At 44.6% G+C, this 22502-nt stretch overlaps 1 protein-coding gene across 2 annotated transcripts in view; it reads left to right on the top strand.

Moving 5' to 3' along the window:
* The window catches only part of ntrk2a (neurotrophic tyrosine kinase, receptor, type 2a), a 55201-nt gene that overhangs the window by 17859 nt on the left and 14840 nt on the right, over positions 1–22502 (top strand). For both annotated transcript variants that reach the window (XM_048989931.1, XM_048989922.1), the window contains exon 13: positions 16352–16540. In XM_048989931.1, the coding sequence (XP_048845888.1) occupies positions 16352–16540 (189 nt within the window). The remainder of the gene's footprint in view (positions 1–16351; positions 16541–22502) is intronic.

The following is a 22502-nucleotide window of genomic DNA, read 5'->3' as shown; positions in this document are numbered from 1 at the left end:
TGTTTCCCCAGTCCGGTCATTGTAACGTCATTGTGTTGTTCTGCCTGTTCGTAATTAAACCCCGTGTTTCCCGATCGCTTGAGTCCTGTCCCTGCTTCCCCGGTCCCGGCTCGGCAGATCGTGACAACCCCAAGCCATGCCCCAACACTGCCCCAACACTAGACTATGCCATGCAGTCCATTGTTTATTTTTATTATTACTCTGCATTCGTTAATTTGTTCTTAAATCGCAGAGTTTTAGGTTGTAACATTTGTACAACTATTGCATAACTTTTTGGTGAGCAATGGCTACCAAAATGATATGTTTCATTGTATTACCTGATATTTTCAATAAAAAAGCACAATCACCAACAAACGACGCTATCGCAGCGAATGCGAGGCTGAGACTGAAGCGTTAACCTTTGCTTCCGCTGAGAGACTACCAAGCGTTTTTTGCTTGCATAACATGGCGATTCTCACAGAAGTGCTGGAAAATTCAGTATATTAGCACGTAGTAAATTATGATGTACACCATGTGAACAGTAAATGAGTGTGTCGGAACCTGACAGTGGAAAACCAAATCTAGCTGTAACCGTGCCGTAGCTAGTCTCTCTTCACGGTGCAGGTTGGGTATGGCTGGCTTTCCATATGCCAGTGGAAAAGCGGCATTAAAAATGGGGAACTAAGTCTTTACTAGGGAAGGTCTGATTTTAATGAAAAGGAACACAAACACACTGTTTAAACTAAACTTCTCCTAAAACAGCCCTAACAACGCCATTACAGAACATAATAGAATTAAGAATAAACATATCACATACACAATCAGCCATAACATTAAAACCACCAGTCCAATATTGTGTAGGTCCCCCTAGTGGCACAAAAACAGCTCTGAGCCATCAAGACATGGAGTCCACAAGCCCCTTGAAGGTGTTCTGTGGTATCTGGCAATAAGACATTAGCAGCAGATCCTTTAAGTCCTGTAAGTTGCGAGGTGGGACCTCCATGGATCGGACTTGTTTGTCCAGCACATGCCACAGATGCTCAGTTGGATTGAGATCTGGGGAATTCAGAGGCCAAGTCAATACTTTGATTTTACATGGTCCTCAAACGATTTCTGAACAATTTTTGCAGTGTGATAGTGCGCATTATCCTGCTGGTAGAGGCTGTTGGCATCAGGGAATACTGTTGCCCTGAAGGGGTGTACTTGGCATACAACAATGTTTCAGTACTTGGTATGTTTCATTGCTCCATGGTCCAGTTCTGATGCTTTTGAGGTCATTGTAGACACTTTTGGTGGTGGACAGGGGTCAGCATGGACACTCTGAATGGTCTGCAGCTACTCAGCCCTATACAACCTCGGATGCACAGTATGTTCTGATGCCTTTCTATCACAGCCACCATAAACATTTTCAGCAATTTGTGCTACAGTAGCTGTCCCGTAGGATCGAACCAGAGCTTTGGTCACCCATGAGCTCGTTGCCGGTTCACTGATTGGCCTTTCTTGGACCAATTTGGTAGGCACTGGCCATTGACTACCAGGAACACCCCACAAGAACCTCCTTTTTGAAGATGCTCTGACCCAGTCGTCTAGGCATCACAATTTGGCCCTCGCCAAAGTCACCCAGATGCTTAAGTGTGCCCATATTTCCTACTTCCATCACATCAACTTCAAGAACTGACTGTTCACTTGCCAAATATGTAATGGCACCCATGACAGATGCCATTGAAATGAGATAATCAATGTTAATCACTTCACCTGTTTTTAATGTTATAGCTGGTAGCTGTATATTTGCTAGGGCTGGGCAATTAATCAAATTTTAATTTCAGTTATGATTTTGGCTCCTAACAATCATCAAAACAAACTAACCGAGACAAAACAATCATTGTTCCACATTTTGTGTAGCAATGATGCTCCTTATAAATCCAGTGCACCCCTTTTCAGTCCCTTTCTTAATTTGTTTCTATGTTGTATTATATTTAGAGTTCAAGGAAATCCACTGGTAAAAATTAAAAAAACTTTTCAACAAATGCTTGACATTTCCAAAGTCAATGAGTAATTGTGTTACATAATCGCGATCTCAATATTGACCAAAATAATCACGATTATTAGTTTTGCCATAATCAACCAACCATAATATTTACTATGGGGGTTATTTTTGTACATTTTGTACATAGTGTATATTTATGACTTATTATTATTTTAAATATTAAGAACACATTTTATATTTATTTCATTAAGAACACCTCTGCTGTTGCCCCTGTGACTAACACAGGGATGGGGGGGGGGGGGCAATGGGGATATGCAGCCGATTTCGATGTTAAATATTGCAGTGTTATGTTTGTTGAGTAGGTTTATGCAGGTTAGGTCATTGTTCACTGTGCAATCCCCACGCATATTTACAACACACCGAGAAGCAGACACTCTCCTGGAGACACACGCACACTGCCTGTTTATTCTTAACACACCGAAGAACAGATGTGGGGAGATGCTTACACCTTACTGTTCTATTCTAAGGATCATCTGTATGCCTCAGAATTAATCTCAAGAGTTACAAATTAATTTTCATTATCATAGGATGTTATGCCTCAATATACCAGTACAGTTTATGTATTTATGTACATTAAAGGGAGAATAAGCTCTTTGTTTTCCAACAAATTTCTTCACGTTATTAAATTTGTGTTCCATTTTGTCAGAATTATGCACTTATAATTGGGAATTAATGGTATTTTTGACCATTTTTTCGTAACTCTAGCATGAGCCCCGGAGTGATGATGATTAATGACAAATGACAATTGATATATTTGACTATTTGGCAACATTCTGACATCGAGGTGTTTACAGTGAAGGAGATGGGCACCTGAGTGCCTTCTGGGCTGCTTCCCTGGGTGGCGTTTGCTCCTCTAGGTTAAAACTTACTAAGACTAGCAGGTTAATGGTTTGAATTCTGTGGTTGCAGAGTAGCCGCAGAATTGTTGAGCGAGTCTCTTAGCCGGGTAAATGGCTGAGCCTGTGCTGTGACCCCAAGCCTTGCTGTCACCTGTGTATTATATATTTGGGGCCAGTGTGTGGCTCTGTGCGTTAGGACTTTGTGCCTGTAACTGGAAGATCGCCCTTGGCTACCATCGGGCCTTGAGCAAAGCTCTTGACCCCAATTGCCCCAGGGCCACTGGATGCTGGCTGACCTTGTTCTAACAGCTGACCCTCTAAAACCGGCTCTCACCTGTGTATTTGTCTGTGTGCCCCATGAAGATGGAATTTGTAGAAAGTACCCGGTCTCCTCACAGGGATCACTATTATTACTATCGTGTTTGTGTCTCATAGGAGACCAAGAATGAATACGTGAAAACCAAAGAATTGTTTTATGTATCTTTACTCATACAGTAAAATACTGCATGGACAATCAGTATTACTATCATTTCATTGTCAGTGTTGAGAACAGAGTGGTAGATGATCGTATCTTTGGGAAAACGACCAGCCATGATCCTCAAGCCAAAAATGCTGATGACATGCAAAAACAAAATGAGCTTCAGGTCTTGTGAATTCTGCACTGAGTGAGTATGAAGAACAACATCTGAAACCATTTTATTTCACAGGAAAACTAAATTGGTATTGTTTGTTGTATTCCAATACAACTATAAAGATTAGGAATAGCATTAAAACTTATTGAATTTCGGCGGGATTTCATAAAACGAAATTGTTAATTGTAGGAAAATATTGTTTTGTAAGAATATTGTTTTGCTGTATTGTACTTTAAAGAGAGTAGTCTTCTAAGCTAAGCTAGGTGAGCAATGTTACCAGGACGCAAAAGCAAACATCAGACGTGCATGAACAATTGGACTGAAGTTTCTGCATTCCACCTGTGATTGTAACAGAGATGTTATTTCTTTTTGGCTTGGATCTTCTAAGTCAGAAATTACAGTTATGCTTTTAACGCAGTCCAAAAGCAGGGGGGTGGGCATTTCCCTTCAGAAAGGACAGTGGGAGGGACATGGGGGTGGTTAATGAGGCTAATTGCTAACTGACTCAGTTCAATTTCCACACAAAGAAGGGGCATGTTTTAACCCATACAGGTCCACAAGGCAGGTAGCTATGTTTATGGCAAGGGGAACATTGTTCATTTTGCATGTTACTTTGGACTTGAGCATAATTGTTAAGGAACAAAAAGTTCACTCAGAGCCCTGCATAGTTCAGATAGTTGACTCTAGGGAAGTATTGAATATTGAATACTGAGTACAAATTCAACTCTTTGGAGAGGCTACCGGGAAATGTCAGTGCAGCCCTGTGAGTGTCAGCCAGGTTGTCGGGGACAAAAGAAGGTCACGGATGTAGAGTTTGACGTGAAACACAAAGGGACAAAGATTGGCCCTAGTTGATCATGATGTATGGAGGGAACCACCAAAGGCCACTTAAGCTCATTTAGATTTATGGAGTGAAGGGTCAAAGGTCACTCACGCTCATTTAGATTTATGAAGTGAAGGGTCAAAGGTCACTCACACTCATTTTGATTTATGAAGTGAAAGGTCAAAGGTTATTCGCTGATTGTGACATGTATTATCTAAATTGACAGTTGATTGCAGTTGATGGAGTGAATGTTCTTCAAAGACAACACTGAGTTCACACATTATACCCTTGTATTTTATAAAAAGTTTATGACTTTAAATAACCACTTACCATTATATTTATTCATTTGGAAGGCGTTTTTGTCCAAAGTTAACAATAAGTGAGTCTGTTAATACCTAACCAGCATATAACTGTCAGGAGCTAACTCGGGTATAAGTGCCGTTAGGCTAAGCTTCATGTGATTGATTGGAAACTACTGCAAGCTAGGTAAGGAGCTTTATGCACACTGCAACTTAAAACAATGCATCAGGAATGCTCTTCAACCAAATGTCATCCAAGGGAGAATCTCCTAAGAGACCAAGTCTAAATGTAATATACAAGAAGACCGTCCAGTAGTGACAATTTAATCACTTCAATGGAAGAAGTCAAGTGTAGACAGTGTGATGGTGAGGGTCATTTCAGGGTATGTGAGATGAGTATTAAGTCGCTTCTAACATAAATGATGTAATTAGCAATGGTATCTTCCCTCGGTAAAATCACAACCAGTACAGCAGCTGAGGTCATGGCTCACTGGAGAGCAGGTATGGTTTTGGTTGCACTTCCTTGACTACTCAGAAACACTGGCAATTAAGGGCTTCCGAATAATGCTATGGAAACACTTGGTAAATGCCTGACAGTTGGTGAGTGGGACAGACTGCACAGAATCCACCAAGCCCTGAGCCGTAGAAAAACGCTCTACCATTCTGTAGTGGCTGACGTTGCACTAACATCACTAACAGAATGCCCTCTAACAGCTCGACAACGCAAACAGAACAATGATGGTCTAATCCCATATCATTAAGGCATGCTAAGGCGAGAAAGCACCTGTGCACTTTGACCTTTCGTTAGCACACAATGTGTCACATTCGCACTGAAAGCCACCTGATCACCCCCCCCCCCCCCCACCACCACCCAAGTTCTTCCATGTCATGTCACAGACCCCCGTCCTGTGAAATTCTGGGCTTCCGAGCTTCCAAACCTGGCGGGGGGATGAATCCGGCTTGCGCGAGCTCGCTCTGTTTCACCTTGGCCCGTTTCCAGAAACCCCTCTCGGCGACTTGGGACGGTGATGGCCGCTTCTTTCCAGTTCGGGTTTTCCCCGCTTCCGCGCCATCTGCTTCAGCCCGTGCGTGTCCACCCGTGGACGAGGCCGTCTGACCCGACACACTGCCACATGCCTGGACAACGCGCTCCCACCCACGCCAACCACCCACGCCCCCCCACCCCTTTGTGTTGATACGTCTGCTCTGTTTAATTTATTCATCCTCGTTCTGTTGTGTTCTGTCTGTGTCTCCTTCCCCTTCAGGGTTTGTTTTATTTCATAACGTTCCCGTGGAGGTGCTGGCCGGGAGGGAGCCCACACACCGTCCCATCATCGTTTGAGAATGAGAGAGGGAGTGAGAGAGGAGTGAGAGAGGAGTGAGAGAGGAGTGAGAGAGGAGTGAGAGATTGCATGTGGGTGACTGAGTGCGCGAGACAGGAAGGACTGCTCATGTGTCTGCGTGTGCTTTTTGGATCTTTATTGTTTTTGTTTACTTTTATGTTTGATTCTCATTTTGTGTTATCTACCTGTGCCCTCTACCCCTCGCCAAGGCGGCTGGATGGCAGTCGGCGCAACCGAGGGCAAAGTGGACGCTCCGCCACTTTTCAGGACATAGGAGTGTGGACGGCACCCTCTATGCCCAGAGTGGTGTCTAGAATAAGGCCTTGGCTTCATTGTGGGAAGCCAGGAAATAAAGCCTTTGATGTTCAAACTGTACAGCCCAGGAGTCCTGAGCATGCAGATAAGGTTGGAGTGTAAGCGGCCCTGGGGGTTGGGGGCTGTCAGGGGGAAAGAGGAACTCGGCACACTGTCACCGGATGCACTCTGTCCCGGTGACAAACGCCTCCACCGACTCTTGCAGCCCCAATCAGTCACCTTTAAGGTTTATATATTTAGACTCCCGGAAGTTTGGTGACTGTTTGTGTGACTTTTGCACTGCAGATTTCCGCTCCTGTTTTTACCAAAATATAATTGTCAAAAAAATCCCAAAAGGTAGCATGTCGTTTATGTCATTTCTCTGTGCCATTTCCCTGACCTCTCACCTGCTCATCCCTGGGGAGGGAGGCTAGTGCAGATATGCCCTCCTTGCGAGAGCTCACTCTGGGGATGAATTATTTAAGACTGCAGAGAGACACCATGTGCCATTAAGCCAGAGACCCCGCTGAGGAGGGAACATTTGCACATGCGGACAGCCCAAGTTGCTCTGGTAACAACCCCCCCCCCATTTTTGTGCTGTCTAAGCACTTTTATATACAGTATGTATATGTAATGTTCATATGGAGCATATTTAAGTACAGTGTATCACCATGTCCACACTCCTATGTATCCTGCAGTTGCGTTCATTCAACATTCATCCTTAAAAGGGGAATTCTGCTAAACAATTATGTTTGCTATGTAGAACATAATACACCTGGTGTTCCTGTGGTAATAATATTATTTCACATTTTAGCGTTCTTTTTCCAGGCACGTAACTAATGGCCGTAGTTGAACATTTCGTAGATTTGGCAGATTAAACACTCCTCCGGACGGTAATTCTACCATTTTTAGTATCAAGGACTCTTGGAAAAATGAGCTCCGTAATAGAAATACTGAAAAGTGACCTTAATTTATTTTGGTGGAATTCCCCTTTAAACCAAGAATTAATGTTATTTTTCTCACTTTCGTGTTGCATAATTTTTCTCTGCTGAGTTTCTGATTGAAATATTACAACGGAGTGAAAATACACATGCAAAAGCACACAACATCTACAGGGATCCATTTTCAGCTTAGTCTCTCAGTGGTGTGAAAGGGCCGATTTCTACTTCGCTCCCTGAGATATTTTATTGTGGGCAATCCGGAGAGACTCTGGAGACGGCATCTTCCTACTGTTTTAGCTTATTATTTTCATGACAGCTCAAATACATCTTCACACATCCTTCATCATAAATCAGTGGGAAAGACAGAAGTCTCGCTTTAGTGCCATATGATTTATTATAATCCTTCTGAGATGTCCTGGAATTTTTGGAAATAAAAAGCTCATCTTTATAAGCTTATCATGAATTTTAACAATAGAATTGATACAATTAATACTACAGATAGGGATAACTAGATTTATAATAGAAATATGAATGTTTATATTAAACCATTAGCACTGAAGGGCTTATTTTTGCTATGCTATAGAATGTACGTTATATTTTCGATAAAGGGCTACACAATCAGTGTTTGTACATGTTGACTTTCTAGAAAAGGCATTTTTTGGGGTTTTAAACGCATACATCTGTACATCAGCTAATATGAGAGAAACATAGTATTTATCCGCCTTGTTCCTATTTACTGTTAATGGAGCTAATGTTCTATTAAATAATCCCTTCTCTGGAAATTGTAATTTTCCGTTGACCTGCTGCCTAGTTTTGAAACATTGTTTGGAACGTTTACATGTGGGCTTGTACAAGCAGAGAGATTTGTAAGCATCTTGGTTAATATTAAAAGAGTAATAAAATAATTACCGTCCTGTGTGGGCTCATCTGTGTTATTAAGTTGGAAAGCCCGTTAAACCAAATCTTTTATGTCATGATGGAGAATAACTATTCTATACTGTATACTGTAGTAACTGTAAATATAATAATGCTGTAGTATATAATAAACACTGTAGTATTTTTATACTGTAACAAAGTTTCAGTATTTTTCGCAGTACTCACATTAAGTTTCCATCTCAGCGCTCCCCCAAAGGACAAGGCACAAATCTTTTACATGTTAATGTAATTAATAAAATGTTCAGTGCCTGACTGTAATTCAGCTGGGAGCCAGTCCACATTTTCTCCCACAGTTGCCATTATTCTGGCTAAAGCTGAACGGTCACTTGATCTATTGATGATACACGTCTTATTTGTTTATTCTGGCAAAACCATTTTTAGAGTAACGTTTTCTTTTTCCGATGTCTGTCGTGTGACATTTGGTGGGCAGAGTGAAATAATGTAAGAGGCAAAATCCCGGAGCATTATTGCTTAAAAATTGTTTTCGCATGTTCAGTTTTCTCAGCATCTATTATTTCATTTCTCTCATCGGGCCAAATTGGCAACCCTGCAATGCTGTTGGTATTTGTAATGCAATTACTGTACCGCCAAAGTAAAAAAAAAAAAAAAAAATCTTTTGTACCTCCAAGGTTTTTAACAAAGTACACACTGAGAACAGTTCCTTATTTGTAAAGCACAGTTACATAAAGTATGTCAGAAATGAAAAAACAGATGTGGTAATTAACCTTTTCCTACATTGCTGATCAAATGATCACACTGTATACATTTCTGAGTGAAAAGGTTTTGCATTTACGGCCTGGCCTTGAAGGGATCTATTTCATGTGCTCTATAAGTCAAAATATTAAGAAAGCATATTTAAATGTTCAGTTAGACTTGATGTTAGTGGGCCCAGTGATAGTCCGGTTCTAATCGTCTCCTTAGAGAGAAAATGCTCCATAGAGAGAAACAAAGCCACTTCTGGCTGAAAACTCAGACGGTTCACTATACTTCTGGACCAGGAGGAGTGACAAGGCATTGGATCTTTTCTGTTCTGACACTAAATGGTATAGATTTGGTCCAGATGAGGCAAAGAGAGTAGATTTTGCAGCTCCTGCAGGCTGGCTTTGTCTGCTCCTCCACTCTTCAGATTCTCCGTGAACATTTTTTTGGCAAAACATCACAGTTCTGAGTCTAACGGTGAGCAGGCAACCACACGGTAAGGGACATTTGCCTCTTGATGTCATCGCTAGCGGGACATGAACGGGGCTCGTTGTCAGGGTCCCGTATGCAAAGCAAATCTGTGATTAATCCCCTAGGACAGAGCACCCTTCCAAGTGCGACAGTACTATGGTGTACGATGGCCAAGCTTGGGTACAAGTGAGAATTCTAAGTGCCGTTGCCTGGTAAGATGCGGCCCATGTTGTCTTTTTAAAAGAAATACCAACCAAACAACCAAAAGCCCAAAGGACGGCATCAGCACATGTCTCAGCCATGTCCACGGATTCACCTTCCCAAAGCTGGTAAAGTATTTTCTTTCATTCTTTTGTTTTCATTTCCTTTTTTTTCTCACCGTCTCACTACATCCTCATTTATGCACTTAATCCCTCCACCTTTTACAAATCACTCCACTACTCTTAGCAGTGTTTGGGCCAAAAGCCAGGAATAGGAGATGCTACTTGCTAATCTCATAACCAGGTCAGACGGAGTGCCCACAAGGGTGCCTTGCAGCAGTGAGATGGATCAGGCTCCGGAATATGTGTAACGATTCTGTACCTACATCTGTGCTTTGCCAGTGTAATGTGGCCATCCCATTAACAACTATGCTTAAGTACTGCAAGTAATACTTTTACATATTCAGTAATCCTATAACTGTAACAGCCCTGCAAACAGTAGAAGTATGTAATAATGACAACTGAAAATGGACTTTCCATCTGTATCCTTTTCTGACTTGTGACCTTTAAAATTTAATAGAAAAATTTGAATAAAATGATCATAAAATAAAATGGTTCTTTTTCTGAAGGGTTGGTATAACTCCAAACAATGGCTATATTATGAAATCAGCTATAAGAAATCCACGCTTGTTTGTTTTTTTTAGCTTTGAAGTCAAAGTATTTTTCTGGCTTTATTTTGCCTCACAGTACAAACACAGTCTGATTCAGTGAGACTGTAGCCTTGTACTTTATGACTGAGATGATGGAAGAAGAAAAGAGGTTGATGCTGCATTTCCACACAAAGGAAAAGGTCTAGCAAACAAGGCGAGGAAGGTCTAGCAAATGAGGTGTTGGGCAAAATAGCAACCAAATTATTAGGTGCTAAAATATGGATGGATGGATGGATGATAAAAGATTTGATCTCTATTCACAGCAGAGGCATGCCCTCGTACTGCACAGTCACAGTGTGCAGAGGGGTGGGGTGACCAATAATTGTCCAGCATGAGGGTCAAGACCTCAAGATGCCCCTCATGATAATTCTGCTCATCAACAAGAGAATGTGTCTTCCTTCCTGTGGGTTTGTGGGAAGGGTGATAATCTATGACAGGCTTCTGATACCTAGATCACTTGTAGATATGTTATGATATGTGTACTGTTGGAACATCCTGGGTAACTGGTCAGTCCTATCTTAGCTGTATGCTATTACTTGTGGTCACTCAAAGACTTCAATACAGTGATGGTCTCATCCCAGAAGGTGTATGAATGAGTTAGTAGAAAAACAGACTAATTTCGGCACATGGCAGATTTGGTTGATGAGCATTATTAGTTGCTATATATTGTTAGGGAAGGGTGATTAATCGGCTTTATAGGTCAGGATAAAGAACTGAACTATGTGTTGTGTGGAGTGGGTCAATAACAAGAGCTTAATGGAGAAAAACGTCTTTCTTTTTGGGGTGATGGGGGCAGGCAAGAGCGGGACCGACACATCACACATATATATGAAAAAGGGGGTCTTTTTGGAGGGGGGTGAGTTAATTCACTGGTGTGGGATGCAGCGTTGGCACCAGGGAAGGGCAAAGCAACTCATGCCAAGTCATATCCTCACCAAAGAATGGGACCTGGTGAACTGAACTGTCACAGATAATCATGCCCCCGCCCCCCCCCCCCCCTGTTGTTTATTTCATGTAGCATTGGACTGGAGTATCTAGTTTGCTTAGAATTATTTGCCGTTTTTCATCATTTAGCAGAGTCTTATGAAGGATTCCGTAATGTTACTTATTTCAGCCCAGAAGGTCATCCGGACTTGGATTAGGCAGAAAAGGCGGAACTTCCTGCCCAAACGGAAAAACAAGGCGGAAAAAAAGGGTGATTAGCTAATAATAACAACACATTTTTATCAAACAAAAAATTGATTCCTATAAATAACTCTATACGTAAATGATGTTCTCGTTATAAATTTGCCTGTTTTGAAGAAAAAGGAAGAGAGGCCTCCTTGTGTAACGTAAGAAGGTGAATCTGGTTTATTAAAAATAGACAAAAATCTATTTCGATGTAGAGGTTATTATGCTAGAACTCCGCCTTGCGCAGCCTCGCAGTTCCAGGGCAGTGTATATCGCTGCGTAATTGAAATCCTATCAGGAAATGTATTCCGTTTCCTCCTCAGCCTTACCACCATGCCCTCTCTTCAACACTCAGCTCTCGCTCGTTACTCTTTAAGAAATCAATATATCACATCCTCTCTTTTCGCTTCTGAAGATGTCCGTGGTGTTTAAAATACCATGAGGCTGAAGTTACCCTCCTAGAGGTCGGGTGGAGCTGTTCAGTGGTGGAGCGTTCTTGTGATGATCGACTGTAGATCATCAGTTTGCTCTTTTGGAAAACTGAATTAGCACTGAGCTGATCTGAGAAACACACACTCACAAGAGTAGATGGCAGAATCATCTTCTGACTCGGGTGAGTGGACAGCTCCTGTAAAAACCTTTCATCTGTGTGGCTTTGTGGGGAGCAGGTCTTCCCGATGGAGCTCATGTTCATCAAGAGTCAAATGTCTCCTGTGTCTCATAATCAGATTGAAATTCCAAGGGCAGTAAGACTCATGTGACAATATGGCTTCTTAGTTTAAGCTCACTTGTTTTTTTTTCTGGCTGTGGAAACACAAGCATGTAAAGAAGTAAAAACCTCTGGACCACCTGCCGCTTTTGCTGCCACCCTATGGGCTTGACCTTTTGGCCCTAAGTAATGACCTTACAGGGGCCATAAAGTGTAAAAGCATTGCGCCCTGGTTGCTGGACATCAGACCTCCATCTGAACTGTTGCTGAGCATAAATGCAGCCACATCAAGCTGTACTGCATCCTCTTTTAGACTCTTTGCTCCATAGCGCAACGTAGACCACCAGAACCACTGAATACTTAATCATCATTACTTAAATGCTCCTCTTCTTTCAAGATCATGGGGCTGAGGGGAAAAATCAATATGATGTGACACGCGGCATCAACCTCTCTCATTCCAGCTACAATAAGCAATTACCTGACCCCATGGGGGGCCAAACCACATCACCACCCAATCTCCATAGTGACAGGGAAGACCCACATTATTCACCCCTTGTCCAGTTTATGACAGCGTACAATGAACCCCCACACTCATTAGTGACCTATTTACCAATCAAGATTTACTGAGGATGATTCCCCACCCCACCCCCCCCCCCCATATTGTGTTATCTATATCAATTATGCTTATTATGGCAAACTGGTACAGGCTGTAAGGGCTGAGATACAACTTGTGAGCAGCTGAAGAGGAATGAAATAAGGATGAAAAATGTTTGCGTGGTGTCTGTGGTCAGGGCAGGTGGTGTCATGTCTGTGTTGTCAGAGTGAGGAATGTTTAGACAATGAAAAATGGTGGGGATATCCGGGGAATATGGGACTGACTGGGAATTGCACGTGTGTTCATGTGGCATGTTCACTTCCATACATTCTTTCATCCATCCATCCATCCATCCATCCATAACCACTTGTCCAATACAGGCTTGCAGTGAGCCTTGAGCCTATCCCAAACAGGTGTAGGACACAGGCAAAGGGACAGTCTGAACAGGATGTCAGCCTGTCTGCATTCTGCTACATTAAAAGACACACTCATTTAAAATTTCTCTCTTATACTACTTATAGTACTGCATGGCTATGCATTGGCTTGAAAAACATAATTTACTAAATGAAGCATATTTAGCCTTGAAGGTTGATGCTAACTGGACACGTCACTCTTCAAGGCGATGCGCTCATCACGGCGGAGGTGTGCACAGCTGCCGGAAGGCTTGTCCGTATGGAATCCTGCCGCGTGTTTAAGTTAACGCTTTCATTAACAAATACGATTAGCCGGCTCTGGCTTTCGTACAGCCGGATAATTATGTATCGACACAGCTCTGTGGCAGCAACAAAATGGCCTCCGATCAAAGAGGAGCAGTGCTGCTAACAAAGAAAAAACAGGCAGAGCAGGGGAGCATCCCGCCTCAGCTTTGCTGGGATTGGCTGCCGTTGCTTATTTCTTTTTCCTGTGCAACAGCACCTGGCTTTTTATTGGGTTACCTCATACTGTAACACTGAGCAGGATAAACTTTACAAATATGAGTCGTTCTTCATCATCCTCCACAAGACCGTGCTGTAGTGACCCGCCCCCAGCACATGTTCCTGAAAGAGGACTCCATACATCCATCCATCATGCATTCATACCATCCAGGGCTGTCAGGGGGCCTGGGGTCCCCCCCAGGCAGAAAACGGCAGGGAAATCTTCTGGATGCTCTCACAAGGCACGCACACACAATGGACAATTTATAGACACCATTTTTTCCTTAACCACACGTTTTAAGCCACATGGGTTAACTGGTCTGCTCAGAGGAAACCCACACAACATCCAGGCAGACTCCCCATGCACACACACACACACACACACACAAACACACCAGTTTGTGATTATATCTTTGTGGGGACTTCATTCTTTTCCATGGCGAAACCTCTAATCCCAACATAACAGCCCTAACCTTAACCATAAGTAACCAAACAAAATTTGAGACTTTTGGCGTTTTTGCTTTTTGATTGCATTCACAGATCTTTGTGGGGACCTAATCCACACACATGCACACAGACAGCCAGACCAGGGGTGGCTGGAAACAGGGCTGGACTGGGATTAAAAATCAGATCTGGACTTGGGAGTCCCCTACGACCCCACGGTAAATTTTGCAATGTAGGGCTGGGGGGTTCTCTATGATGTATTTTGCCAATGGAGGGGTTCCCATGTTAACTTTTAATGCATGATACATCTTGGGGGGTCCTTTCGATAAACTGGCCCACCCATATGCCAGATAGCCGGCCCAGTCCTGCCTAGGTGACGGAGCTGCCCGCAGAGCTGCTGCACCCACCTAGTGCTCCATTTACAGTATGTTTGTATATATCAGAGATCAGTTCCTCTGTACTCCATCCTACTCTGCCTATATTACCCTTTTGTACCTGCCTCACACATTATTCCACCCTGTACGATCCATCCATTCCCTCCATCTATGTGTCGTCTTTTGATTGTTTCTCCTGAGGAGGGTGTTGGGGGATCTAGAGCCCACCCCAGGCAACACAGCGCAGGACACCTGGTTAGACCTGTATCATTTCTGTACCATGAAATACTAACATAATACTAAGCTATGCTCCAGACAGAGTCTGCTTCATAAGACCAGCATTTGTTAAATGAGTAAATTTACTGAAGCGCAGTTACTGAGTTCATAGCAAAAGAAACTCTGGCTTCCAGTTATCTTGGCCAGTATATACTTCTGTGTACTGAGGTCATAGTAACAAGCAGACCCTCACGAAGACAATACTCTATTCTTCATTTATTTGTACTTAGAACAACAAGTTGTTTTTTTTTTAATCTCTCAAGACTCACATAAACACTGTGATTAATCCTGTGTTAACTAAAGAAGTCTGTTTATGGACACCAACACTTGAACGTAATCTTTAAAGGACGAAGAGTCATGTGAATGGGCCGCTTTGCGACTTGGCGCACTGGAGTCCCTCCCCCGCTCGGCAGACAGAAGGGAATTGTGTGACGGTCTTGGCAGTGTCCCGCCCAGAGCAAACACAGAAACGGCAGCTAAAGCTTTTTGTTTTGTGGGCGCCGGGGTATGAGTGTGCGGCTGGAGCCCCGAACTTTTCTTGGCATGCGAACAGCATTGCAATACGCATCTTAACAGCCTTTTGAGGGATGTTGCAACGTGGAGGTTAACCGGGGTGACCCCCCCCCCCCAGGCTTGCCAGAGGGTTAGAGGCTTGACTGACTCGAACAAGGCAGCAACTCTGGTGTGTTGACTACTTCCTGTTTCCCTCCTCTTTCAGGGAGGATTTACTGCGACTCGGCTAACAGCGTCAGTGTAAAACATCAGCTATGTTCCTTATTAATGTTTATCACCCCCCGCCCCAACCCTGCTTCAAATTGATGAATTAAGTCTGGGTTTGTGTTAATGTGTCGCATATTTAAGAAAGAATCCCATGGTGCAACTGTTTACTCAGTGGGGTAACAGATTATCAAGGTTTTTTTGAAATTGTGTTTTTCTTTGGTTAATATCTGTCTCCCACAGTGTTGTGATTTGGATCTGTCTGTCTCTCAAATTGCTCTTGGACTCCCTGTCACTCAGACTACTCTGGGACTGTCTGTCTCTCTCATACTGCTCTGGGCCTGTCTGTCTCTCTCATACTGCTCTGGGCCTGTCTGTCTCTAATACTACTCTAGGACTGTCAATCTGCCTCATCCTACTCTGGGACTGTCTGTCTATTATTCCTCTGGGGAAGTCTGCCTGTCTCATCCTGCTTTGGAAATGTCTGTCTCACACTGCTCTAGGATTGTTTCTCTCTCTCATGCTCCTCTGGGACTGTTTGTCATACTGCTCTGGGACTGTCTGTCTCATACTACTCTAGGACTGTTTGTCTCTCTCACACTGCTCTGGTTGTCTGTCTAACAGTCATAGTATATTTGGGACTGTCTGTCTATCACTACTCTAGGACTGTCTCTCTCACACACTGTTCTGGGACTGTCTGTCACTCGATCTGTTCTGGATGTTTTTGCCTCTCACACTGCTGTGAGACTGACTCTCTCTGTGTCCCTTGGATTGTGTTCCATAGTGCCCTGTTCTGGTATAGTGGCTGACTCTGATTTTCTATCCACACTCTGCCTGTTGGTGTTTGCTTGTATCCATAGTTTAAATTCTCAGCACATGTATCATCACACTTCTGTCTGCCAGTCGACCTCACTGCACCTCGTTGCCCCTCTATTTCAGGACCTTCATCAGTGATCAGTAATGACGATGACTCCGCCAGCCCCCTCCATCACGTATCCAATGGCAGCAACACCCCCTCTTCATCGGAGATGGGCCCCGACGCCGTCATCATCGGAATGACCAAGATTCCCGTCATCGAGAATCCACAGTATTTCCGCACCTCCGGCAACCTGCTAAAGTCTGACACCTGTGAGTAACTGTACAGTAAGTCCTTCCTGTCCTGTCAGTGTAGGGGGACCGAGCCATGAATGTGTCTCATGGGGAGATAGCATAATCCCAATGCGATGAGGGACCATTTAGTCCAGCGAGTAATGGGAGAGTTACACTAGCAATAAAAGAGTCACTTACATGTTAATACATCACATTATATTACATTACATGAGTAGAATGATGGAGGAGTATAGTATATACATGGGAGAAAACCTTGTGAATAAAGGAAGAGCAACATGTATGAGAAGAAAGATATAGTATAGACTAAAATATACATTTTCAGACCCTCTTTACAGTGAAACATTGGATAGTGTATCTATCTACAGCAATCTTATTTAAAATAGAAAGTTATTTAGCTACAAAGTCTTCCCTTTGATTATGTTCCCAACGACCTAAAATACCTACCTGCAGCTCTGTAGAGGAGGAATTATCAGCACGCGCTCTGTAGCTCTGATGTCCTCAATAGGAGCTGCACCAGGCATTATCTTAACAACGGAGGTTGTTGCCACGTGATAGTTGCTATGGTGACTTCCTGCCACTGCCATGGTGATGACACAGGATGGCGGCTTTTCCTCTGAGTAAGATGGGACAACCTGATTTTTTTCCCCATGTAGAGCTGCACATAGACAGGGTGTATGTGGGGGGGGGGGGGGGGGGGGAGTCTCCCCTTGACTCACTGTGGTCACTCTATGGTCACCGCTCCAATTCCCCACCCCCTCTCAAAAGCGGACGGCAGCACCTGCGCAGGAAAGCAGACCGTCTGCACGTCTGCAGGTGTGTCGCCTGCTCGTGGCAGAGCACAGTCTGCACCCTGGGGAAATGGCTTCGCTCTAATCCACTGCTGCCCGCCAACATTCACAGAGCACCATCTGAAAGCAGAGTCTGTTGACAGCCAGGATTTTGAGTATGCTAATCTTCTGGGGGAGGATATGAGTCTTACTTACTGTACTCTCCCAGAAGGTCACCCAGAAACGTCTAGAACAGCACTGTAATTCCGGAAAGAGGAACAAACCGTTATTGACCTGGAGAGCCACAATTTTTATAACAGACTGGATAGTGAATAAGAGCTGTTGGTACACGGCATCTGCCCACAGTGTAAATGAGACTCTCACTCGGGTGTAAATCGAGAAATTAATCAGGCTGATTAATGATGATTTTATAGATTTATATTATAGCTCGGCTGATTACAGTCTCTTACCTCGCCACTATGCAAGCACAATACCTACTACCTGACATCTAAATGAGTTTTGGATGTTTCCTTCCAAATGCTTCATTTTCATTGACGAAGGCTGTTGGTAATCTGGACAGGCATATGGTCTGATCTGGTTACAGAAATCAATGTGTCGCAGAAAGGGGACACTGTTCGAGGAGCTTATGAAGAACTTTGCCTGGGATGACAGCGGCTCCTAATGCCCATAAACTAATTAACCTGAAGACAAATTAAGATTCACGGAGATGGCCCAGCCAGGTTTTCGGATGCGGGGAGCACTGGGCGATGGGCTGGCGAGGAGGGTAGTGAGGGAAACGTGCGGTGGACCTTCTAACTGAGGTTTTCTAAACGTGTGATATTGTGCCGTGGCTATCAGGGACAGTTGGAATTGAATCCCAGCTGGGAGGGAGGGGGGGGGTTCGAGGCCTCAAGCAGGACGCTGTATCTTAAGCTGTCCCTGTAGATATTTCACTGCACCCGGTGTCATTATAAAATTAGCTAAATATCCAACATAGGCGTTTCATCTGAAACTGCTATGAATTTCGGTTAAACAATTAGTGCGTAGGAGTGTAATCCAATAGCATCTTCACAAGGGCACTTCTAACACAAATAGTCCTTAAGCTAATACTCCGTAAGTTATTGTAGGCAGAGTTCATACATAACCACCACAGAAACCATGAGGATTACACACGAGCCAAATCAATGGATGGATCGTCGCCACTGGATAAGACCAGACACGTATGCTAGAAGAGAGCTATTAACTGCTATGGAAAGGAACGGCCATTTCTCTGAGATCCTACTTCGTCTCAGCCAAGGGGACCTCAAGAAACATCTCCCCGACACATTTCCCAGGGGTGAATAAAAAAAAATATATATATCAATTAAATGTTTCAGGGAAGAGGCGTCTTCTCCGTTCAGCTGCCAGACAGACATCGCCATCGCCCATCATTGTTGTGTCCACCGAGAAAAGCAGCGGTATACTTTTCAGAAGGAATCCCCTCACCCTGGAGCTTTAGGGGAATGGGCTTACTCCCTGTCCCTTCTCGATTTGCCCATAATGCTCCGGAAGAGGAGCGTGTGAGGGGACAGCTCTTGAGCAGCGGGGCAGGAGGAGGGCAGATTTCAGCGTTGCAGGGGAAGGCATGCTTGGAACTTGGCCGACTGCAGATCTGCGGAGAATGGCGTGTCAGGACAAAAATCTGCGGCTGGCTGCTGTGTCGCAGCGAAAAGCATGGAACAGACCACAGCGTGGCAGCTTCAGGAGGACGGAAACTGCTCCACTGACCGGATCGGCAGGTCACTCGCTACCCACTCCGGAAAACGGGGGCTTCAGGAAGACAGGTGTTCCCCGAATTTACTATCCTCTGTCTATGTGTGGTTTTAATCAGGGCTGAGTAATGATGGATTAGGGGTGCAAATGGGATGGAAATGGGAAAGCATCTGTTACTCCCTAGGACAGGGTCTGAGTCCCTTACAGCAGCATGGCGGCCAGGCGGCCCGTGTCACCCAAGATGGTGTCACTGACAACGTGCCCAATCGGGGCCCCCTTGCTCCCCGCGCCCGGAAAAAGGCGCCGCTTCCTGGCTGGCGCTGTGAGACAGACTGCTGGCTCGTTGGACTGCGCTTTCAGAAGTATGGAGGGAAAACCGGCGGAGTCGATGCGGAAAAATCAAGGAATGCTGGAGTGACAGTTGTGTGGGCATTGGTGTGTCATCCATTCACCCATCCGTCCATTTGCAATAACAGCTTATCCAATGCAGCGTCACACTGAGCCTGGACCCAATCCCAACACACAGGGCACCTGGCACAGGACAACCAGGACGGGGTGGATTATCATGTCTGACATTTAGAAAGACTATGGAGGTGTCCAAGACGTACTAGATCTTTCCTTAATATTGGCAGTATTTTTGCTGGATTCCGTGTTATAGCTGTCTGTAACTCCACCAAGGGGTGCAGTGGCTTTGCACAGGGCAGGGTAGCACAATACTTCCCTTTCACAAGACATGAATAAACACGGTTGATCTCAGTCTCTTTTAAGGTTTCTGTCATGGACCTCTCTAAATTTCACATTCTCATTCTCCCTGCTCATGATTTGCCATGAGCCTGCTGGGTCGAAGGATAAGGTAAATAAATTAGAGCAGATATTCTGCTTGCTCTGATCTGGGTTCAGTATTTGTCAACAGCAGTACCCCAGCGATGGATCCATCCAAGAATGGTCCTTCTCTCGCTTTTGCCATCGCCAGAGTGCACACCCGTTTGTGGTCCCCGCTTCTATCTGTAACTAGACGATCTGTTCTGTCAGTGAATGATCATGTCAGGTTGCCATGGAGACAAGCTCCAGGTGTAGAGTTCATAACCAAAAAGCCAAATCGCTATTCCAAAACCAGAGTCAGGTGCCAGAAGAGCGTAGATCATGTGCAAACAGAGCACTCGGGAAACCCAGAATCGTAAAACTGAATCTGAAATCAAAGCAATGCTCAAAGAATAACTCAAGAAGAGAGATGGGAGGTTAGACTCACCAGGGTTTAAGTTGGTGATTGATAATAAGCCACAGGTGCACACCGTCAGGAACCAGAATAGTCCACTTAGAGTTCTTGTGAGGGGGATTGCTGGCAAGAATTTGAGGACTGGCATGGTGTGACACAAGTCTTGGGTGCCCAGGGCATTAAAAGCCCCAGTGACACTGTGATATTTGAAGAACAAATCAGCCGTTTCTGTGTGGCTGAAAGGTGATGCTATGGAAACATCATTTGAACCATTACATTCTACAGCCGTCAGACAGATCAGCCAGTCAATACTCACTTTCTTGTGTGTAATAGTTTAATCTGTTTTACTTAAAAAATATGTGTTGAGAAAGGGTATGTAATGCGATAATCCCTTTCAGGTTTTCTTTTATTAACCAAATATAATTACAGATTTATCCCTCAGTGCAGGTTGAATGGAAAATGTCTTTTTCCATAACTGCTGACCCAGTGTAAGGTCATGGTGTCCGTGGAATTCCAGGACGACGGAATTCCGAGACACTGTTTCCAAAATGCTCCCTCAAGAATGTCGAGTCACGCGGCCATCCACCGCTAGCGATTGGCTATCCGCTTCCCGAGTGGAGCCAGGACCTGGATCGCCGCAGAGGGAATGTCCGGCAAAGTCCGGCTGCGTTCACAGAGGGGGTAAAGGAACAGGGTGCTGCCAAAGATATGAACCACCCAGGGAAAACCCCGGTGGTGATGTAAAGGTCTGTTTATCGACCCTCGGAGTATCGCCACGGGGACAGAGCCGACCCCCGCTTCTGTAATTACCCAGGACAGTGGGGGACAGGCACGCACTGAGCGGCACGCGTTAAGCGCTCAGGTTCAGCGCATTCAGCCTCGCTGTGAGGCTACTGCGTGCCACAGGCTGGTTATCGCAGGCAGGCGAAGCAGTTTGAGCCTCAGTGCAGCAGCCCGCACCGCCTCAACCCCCAGGATCAATGCAGCTTCGGACAGTCCGGTAATACAATAGGCTGAGCAGTAGCTGTCTTCCAGTGCATTTTCTAATCGCATCAGAAATAAATACAAGCTTTTTTCCTGCTTGTCAGGGTGTTTGTTTCTCAAGACCGCAATTCACATATGCTCACACCGCATCCCTATCAGTCCATTGGCTGAGGAGGTTGTGACTCTCCCCCCCCCCCCCCCCCCTTCACCATAAGAGCCACGTCTCGGCCCCCTGTGTGCTGTGGTGTCACCGGGGTCTGCTTTATGTTCATCTCGTGACCCTTGATTGATTCTGGTGTTCGCAGAATGTCCTGTTGTCAACTACTTAGTACTGACTCCTGGAGCAGGGGGGTGAGCAGGACTGAGACAAGCCACGGCAAGAAGCCCCCCTCGCATTTCAGAATTGAGTGTGAGGCTTTTTTTTCCACCATCACCATGGTTACGCCAGCCACAGATGGTGAATAAGAGCTGTAGATTGCAGAACTATCTGGGAAATGAAAGTGATTCTTATTTTATCAGGGTACCGTATGACCAGTGGTCTGTGTAGCACGATGTGACTGGAGCCACTTTGTCAGTAAACGCATTCATTGGGGCGGAGGGTAAGAAGTAGTCAAACTGTATCTTGAGAGCGGTTGTCCTGGCAACACTGCGAAGCAGTGGTCACCAGAAGCGGAGAATGTGACTTGTGTGACGGCAGCCATTGCCAAATCCCATTGGAGCTGAGTCTGGGTTTATCCCTGGATTCCAAAGCAACGCTAAAACCTCCCAGTGTTTTTAAAAGGAAGAATGGTAGCTTTCTGTCTCCTAAACAATTACCACAAAATACAGTTTCCATTCATCTTTCAGTAATCAGGCAGATTTTTTTTCTTCTCCGAATTCTGAAAGTGGTCGATAGTGAAAGTGTGGAGTTGATGGAATGGAAAGAGAGATGTGGAGATTTCATTTGTCTTTCTGTTTACCTGCGTCTTGATGGATTGGGGGTCTGTTGATTTCCTTACTTTGCATGTCCTTCACAGTGTTTCATGATTGGAGGCAGCCTGTGTGAGAAACGCTATTCCCTGGCCCGAGGGGCTTCAAAAAACTGCATTTGAATGAGAATAAATCTATCCTTCTAGGTCCCTGAAGCCTGCCTCAGCGGTGAAGGTGCCGTGATTCTTCGTCGCGGCTGTTCTCATGCTTACATGTGAAATCATGCTTCCCATGCAGGACGGCACTCATTCACTGTAGCCGTCGGTCATGCTGCCCTGGCAGCCCGGTCCAG

Source organism: Brienomyrus brachyistius, chromosome 2, assembly GCF_023856365.1.
Source record: "Brienomyrus brachyistius isolate T26 chromosome 2, BBRACH_0.4, whole genome shotgun sequence".
In the NCBI taxonomy this organism is placed as follows: Eukaryota; Metazoa; Chordata; class Actinopteri; order Osteoglossiformes; family Mormyridae; genus Brienomyrus; species Brienomyrus brachyistius.
Note: the sequence above shows the minus strand (reverse complement) of the source record. Positions and strands in the feature narration are given on the sequence as shown.